Here is a 7,129-nt window from a genome sequence, read left to right as displayed (position 1 = left end):
TAACAGCCGGAGAAGCTTGAGACACGGCATCTATTCTGGTTCTTGACAGGTCGCGGATTAACTGCATCACTTCCTGCATGTTAACCTTTAACCCGGAAATGGCTCCGTCAACATTGCTTCGCCAACGCTGCTCGTCTGATTATTCTGACAAGGCGAGGCTTGGCAGGATTCAGGACCAGCACACTTAGACAAAGTTTTAAGGTGTTTATTGTTAACGGACCAAAAGCAGGATCAAAGTCTCTGAAATGGGCACTCACGTGACCGCCTGGAAGCAAGACCGGAACTGGTAAGTCCTTCGTAGCTTGATAGCTCGTAGCAGACAGATATGTCTGAAAGGGGCTGAGGCGAGAGGGAAAGTCCAGGTCCAGGCAGAGGGTCGATACCGATGAGTCAGAAAGCAGAAGCCAAATCCAGTAAGGGAGAATCCAAGGTGCGAGGTCCAGAAAGGCGAGGCGAGAACGGTAACCGGTAATCAGAGTCCAAAGCAGTATCCAACAAGGGGCAGGCATGAGACGTGGGTCATGGGACAGGCAAGGGTCAAGATCAGGCAAGGACATGGAAAGTATGCTGGACATTTACTGGCTGTGAGGCTTTCAATAATCATGCAGAGAAGGACTGGGAGCTGTGAGTATATATGCATGGCAGAACAGGTGAAGCAGATGACTGTGATTGTGTGGGCATGGTAACATGGGCGTGGCTTGGAACTGGGATGAGTGGAAAGTTACTTGGCTGTGGCTTGACTAGAGGCAAGAGGCGTGGCAGGAACAGATGGAGCTGTGACAGAAGATGTATTTGTTCTCTTACAATAGGTCTTTAGCCTAACAATTGAGGCCTATTGGAACAAAAGAGTCACATATCTTTACATAAAAGTAATCGGCAACAATACAGGCAAAATGAATCAAAGGCAATTGGACTTTTTTGTTTCTTGAAGTTTCATTCAGGTTTTCTCAATTGTTGTCATTCTTAAAATGGATTCATAATAAAAAATTGTTTTGTGAAAACATCCTCAAGAATCAGAAAAGTCAAGTTATCTTTGATTCAGCTTGCTAGGGAATATACACCAGCAAATCGCCAACAACAAACAAAGTATCCACTTCCTGTCCCATTTCATAGTTGAATATTTTGACCACAAACCCTGTTTGACTGATAATTTAGAGCCAAAGAGACACTTGAATTTTATATTGAAGTAAATAGGGATAGTCTGGTCATTTTTAGGTGATGTTCTGTCAAACGGTTACCAATAGTCAGTACCTTATCAGCTATAACATCAATAACAGAGCACAGTTAGGAGAACAGGACAAAAGTCTTTGTCCGGGCAAGGCTGATGGTTAGCCAAATAGGGGTCATATTTGATCATTTTTGGGGCTTATTAAACATTTATTCTCAGAAACAACATAAGATAAAATGCTATATTAGTTAATAATAAATCTTTACACTTTTGCATGACACCACTTGTTTAGTTTGTAGCTGTTTTCTTAACCAAACAACATCCATCTTTCTATGTGAATGTGTGCTGACTGTAGTCAGTCAGTGTTTATGCCGATGGTAATGAGGCTGCAGAGTATATCAGTCAGCCTGATACAAAAGTTTTAAAAAGTTTTGAAAAGTCTGAAAGTTTACTCAACTCCCAGTGGACTGACATACCCAGCAGCCTCAGCACCATCAGCATAAACACGGACTGTCTACGGTCAGCTTATATTCAAGTTTTAACACAAATGTTGTTCGGTTTGAGAAAACAGCAACACAATGAAGAAATGGTGTCATGCAAAAATGAAGAGGTTTAATATTAGTTCATGGAGTTTTCTTTCACACAGGTCTGTCATTTTTGAGAAAAAGTTGTTTTATAAGTCTGAAAATTGATTAAAGAAACAGACCCTCCTCTGGCTAGCCATTAGCCTAGCCTGGATGAAGACTTCTGCCCTTTTCTCCATACTTTGTGCTCTATTACTGATGTCATAACTGAAAAGGTACTAACTATTGATAACTGTTAGACAGAACATCACTTCAAAGGTGACCAGATTATTTAACACTAGAAAATGGGATTAGACCTAAATAGATTCTGATTTGTGGAATAATCTGATCGACAGGATTATGTTTGATTTAGCAATTCGGTGACTCTGTTCAACAACTTGTTCCTTCCTCATTTCTTATATTTTAGTGCATTCTATTCTTTAAAATAAAAACCGTTAAGTAATGACTAATTGTCTCCTCAACAGAACGGGGATTTTGCAGACGGACACATGATGCGTGACGCGACTGGTCGAATCCCGAGCATCGTCGTCACCTCAGAGACAAGTCCCTTCCTGCCCGTTGGACGAAACGGTTCACGCACAGCCAGGCCTAAAACTGCCAACAACAACTCAGGGGCGGGGCATGGCTAGAGCTCCGCCCCCTCCTATTTACAAACAGCTGCAGACATGAAACTAGCTGACTTCCTGTTAGATATAGTTTGAGTGCTAAGAGCCAACAGAAGAAGTCAGTTTAGAGAAATTATTTTTTAATACACAGTCAGCTTTATTTTATTTTGTTTTTCTTCAGATTTTGTTTATAATAGAGTTATCTTTCCAATAATACAGCAACAAATTACTTACAGAGCAACTTGACACACTATGTAGCTCAAACAAGAGGTCTTATTATCAAGTTTGATGAAAAAGAAACCTAGTCTCATCTTCTTATAAAAAACAAAACTGTTTTATTGAACAAAGAGAAAACGAAAAGCTGACGTGGCAGCAAAAACAACAAAGACTAAATACTTGACACTGAGGCTCACAAGGAGGCACAAGGAACAGCTCAACAATGAACCCACAAAGATTTGATGGGAGTGACAGAATACAAAGGCTGAGGGTGAGCGGGAGATTGACTGCAGCTGGAGTGACAGGTAATGGGGAGCAGGTGACGTGGGCATGGCATGCTGACTGGAAAAACACTGAGGAGATGTACCGAAGGGAAGTGAAAAGTGGCACAAGGAACACAGAGGACACAGGGAGCAAAACTATACAATAATATAAAGCACAGGGAACGCAAGGAACAAAAACCAGAAAGGAGAAGATACGTTAAAACACGGGGAAAACCACAAGGATCACAAGAACAGGACTAATAAAGATACTAAAAACAACTCAAAAATACCCAAATCCTGACACGTATGAGCTTTTAAGACTGAAGAGGTCTGAATTTAAAATAAAAACGAAAGGGTTTTCTGGTTCATTTGAGCTTTTTATGGCAGATGTGTTTATTTGCTAGCGCAGGAGCATTTACTTCATTCAGGTTTTACTCAGAGCTTTTAGCATTTTAGAGCTTCTTTATATCTTACAGGGAAAAGAAAACTGTTGGATAATCAAATCAGAGGTGCTGTAATCAGTTGACAAGAAAAATAAAACAAAGTAAGAAGACAAACTAACTCAAATGTACAATAAAAAAAATGAAGAGACAAATAAAAAAGCAGATGTTTGCATTAATGAATTTGCAATATCTGAACATTCTTCACTATAAAACAATTTATGTTAGAGAAAACATTCAAATCTGATAATTATTCATAGTGGGTGTTCTTGTTTTTGTAGCAGAATACAAAACCAGCCTTTGTTGAAGGAAAGCAAATTGCCAATGAATTTGCATGCCAAAGTTTTAAACAGAGATCTTGTGCAATCTGTTAGCACTCAGAGTGTGTGTTAAAGACGACTCTCAGCTACTACCACACCAAACTGTAGCTCAATAGTCATTTTTGTGTTGCTAGTCAGTTAGCGTAAAACTGTTTTACATTTTGAACGTACAGCTGTAAGGTCAGAACTACGTTGAAGTTACTTTACAAAGTATAAAATGAAAGGTTATTCTGAACTATTTTAAATGGTGCATTTATGGAAATATTACAACAGAGGAAAAAGGGGTAAGACAGTTGTGAAGAATAAATACTGGGGATGAAGCAGAGCGGTGGAAACACCACAAAGACAGAGACAAAAACTTCTTTTAAAGCGATAAGTCAAAGATTTTAACCTAACTTATCTTTTTATCTGGATACTTTACTCAACAGATCCATGTATGTCATTAATGTTGAACAATTTTTAGTCACTTCAGCTGTTTCTGTAGGTAAACAAACGCACATAGTAGTTGGCATCCGGCCACAAGCTGTTCTCACAAAGGACACATTAACTATCAGTATGGACAAAATGATGATTTTGTTTCTTACTTTATTAAACTTTTTGACCGGTCTTCATGATATTGCAATGAGTAATTTTTAACAAAGACAACAACTGAAAGGAATTATCTGAGATGTTTTTTATTATTATTATTTTACCAAAGGCAATGTCCTGTTTGATTATGTTGAGGGGACGGGACCTAAAACTTGTACTAGAACCAGTCTCTGGCTTCAACGTCATGGTTTAGGTTAGATGTCCAGATTTTTTTTTTTTTACGTTCATCGAGCTGAACAGTTTCTCTATTGTAAACCTTTTTGTGTCAGATCAAATTTTATGTACTTTTACATTCCTCTTAACTGGTAACTGGCAAAATATCTTCATGTTTTTGAAACAAAAGTGATAATTACGTAAAATCACTGCAAAGTTGTTTTTTGTGAGTTGTGTACTCTGGTGATTCCCGTTCAAACACTTTGTGTTTTATTGTTGCTTTTGGTTCGTTAAAGTGTCAGTTCTCAGATTTATGTGACAAGTTAAACATTTTACCTACAAACTCACAACATTAATCCCCAAGTTTCAGTTGGATAAGAAAAACCTTTAAACAATAAGTTTAATCTCCAGACCGGGCTGGAATTTGGTTTGCTAAAATATGGTTTCAAACAACCAGCCATAAATGTGAAGTTTGAAATCAAGGACATATTTCTAAGAATAAATCAAAGCCTCGCCTTGTACAGAATATGAAATTAACTTTTCACTGAAGACAGATTGATGTTAAGATAATGTTTGGATACACAAAACACTCACACTAAGCAGAAATAATTCTCTGTTTTATTCCAGAAAGCCTTTTTATTTAAAGGTTTAAAGTTTTATTTGTGCTGTTTTGTTTCTCTGTTTGTGTTGTATTCTTCTCCAGTGTATCGAAGCTGTAGTTTTGCTGCCGGACGTTGTTGTTGAAAGCGATTGTGACCTTGTTGGTGTTTGTTTGGTGGCTTTAAAGAAACATGTTTTATAAGTGTGAATCAAAACTGACATTAATGCTGGAATGTCTGTGTGAAAAAACTCCACAGCAGTCTTACCGTTGGAAGAAAAACACTTGTCAAGTCTGTAAACCAAACCGAGTGAAGTCAGCAGGTTAAACTGACTGATAAATAAATTAAAGGATGAGCTTTCCTTGAAGGAATGCATATCACCCGCTGCCTTTCATGCCAGACTATTAGACTAATGATATGATAAGAAATGACTAAGTTAAAGCCACTTTGGTCAAATATTAGAAATAACTTTGTGTGGAACCCCATTAATATTGGGAGATCTTGTGTGACCTGTTAGCACTCAGATTATGTGTTCAGAATGACTCTCAGCTACTACCACGCCAGGTTTTAGATGAATATCTATAAAACTGTCTGAGTTAGAGCATTTTTTGTGTTTGCTAAAGTCACTTAGCTCCAGTGGCCATCTTGAATCAGGTTGACTCCAAAAGTTAATGAGTTGTTGATGCAGACCCAGTTAATACTTTTTGACAATTTTATAAAGATCTGTCCAGTGGTTCATGAAATATTTTGCCAACAGACAGGGTTGATGCCAAAAGTTAATGCCAAAGTTTTAAGCAAAAATATTGCACAATGTATCGCACTCTGAACATGTGTCGTGAATTACTCTCACCAACTAGTATACCACATTTTAGCTCAATATTTGTAAAACTGACTGAATTATAGTCGTTTTTGTCTTGGCTAAGGTTGATTAGCTCTGGCAGCCATCTTGAATTGGGTCGTCTCCAAAATGTAATCGCTTGTAGATGTCCCACCGATGATTATTTCCTGAAAGTTTCATTCGAACCCATCCAGTGGTTCATGACATATTTTGCTAACAGACAGGAAGATCTGACTGCAATCTGACGGCAAAGTTTTAAAAACAGATCTTGCGCGATCAGTTAGCACTCAGAGGATGTGTTGGGGATGACTCTCAGTTACTGCCACACCAAATTGGAACTCAGTATTTGTAAAATCCTCTAAGTTGTAGCATTTTTTTTGTGTTTGCTACGGTTGCTTATTATGCCAGCAACATTGAGCTGTGTACGTTTTAGGTAGATTACTCCTAGCTGACATAAATTCAGGCTTTTAGTCTTTAAAGTCAAATTTAATCTACCTGCTTTGAGTGCTTCACACCCACATTTCCACAAGTCGACCTTTTTGTCTTCACACGCAGTAAACTTGTTGAATATATAGTTTGAAAAAAAAAATGGACAGAAATTAGTGTTGTGTGTGACAGTTTCTGATGTGTGGCTGATGTTTGGAACAGATTTCCTGTTTACATCAATGTGTCTCCTATTTATTTTTCTAAATAAATACTGATAATTACCAATACAGCACTTCCGTGTGTGTTTTTATGCACCAAGTCCTATTTTTGCACCAACCAGGACTTTCAGAAGTATGGAGGATCGAAAGGGACATAATCAAAAATAAAAGCAGAAATATATATATATTGCTTTTGCCTTTTCCTTACACATGCGTTTCCGTCAAGTAATGTTTATATTTTGCTTTTGCTTTTTCCTTACACATTCCCTCCTCCCCCTTAATCACTGTGTGCATTTCTGCCTCCTCGGTATGCAAATGAGGAGGTCGTCTTCTTGGTCCAGCTCCTCTCCTATTGGTCAATAACCAGGAAGGAGCAGGATCCATGTGCAACATTGATCAGCTGTATGGCGTGAAATGTTATTTCATGGTTACCAAGGCAACCACGAAGAAAAGAGCAAAGAAGCTAAATTTCACCGAGGCAGAACTTGATATGCTGGTCAATGAGGTGGAGAACAGAAAAAATATTTGGGAGCCACAGTCGTGGCGTTACAAATAAAAGGAAGCGTTGTGAGCGGAGCATGTTGTTATTACTGTTAATTCAGTGAGTGGGACAGAGAGGACCGGGGCCGAGGTGGAGAAAAAGTGGTCAGATTTTAGGGTGGAGGCAAAAAAGCGACTAACCAGCCACCGCCAGAGCACGTCAGCTACAGG

At 38.5% G+C, this 7,129-nt stretch overlaps 1 protein-coding gene across 1 annotated transcript in view; it reads left to right on the top strand.

Annotated features, from left to right (window-relative positions):
* The window catches only part of LOC108247400 (melanopsin-A), a 21,970-nt gene extending 16,439 nt beyond the window's left edge, over positions 1–5,531 (top strand). Inside the window, exon 10 of the mRNA XM_017435497.3 lies at positions 2,217–5,531. Within this exon, the coding sequence (XP_017290986.1) occupies positions 2,217–2,381 (165 nt within the window). The 3' untranslated portion in view covers positions 2,382–5,531. The remainder of the gene's footprint in view (positions 1–2,216) is intronic.
* The last annotated feature ends 1,598 nt before the right edge of the window (positions 5,532–7,129 follow it).

This window comes from Kryptolebias marmoratus, linkage group LG22 (assembly GCF_001649575.2).
Source record: "Kryptolebias marmoratus isolate JLee-2015 linkage group LG22, ASM164957v2, whole genome shotgun sequence".
NCBI lineage: Eukaryota > Metazoa > Chordata > Actinopteri > Cyprinodontiformes > Rivulidae > Kryptolebias > Kryptolebias marmoratus.
The sequence above is the reverse complement of the archived record's forward strand: the minus strand, read 5'-3'. Positions and strand labels throughout refer to the sequence as shown.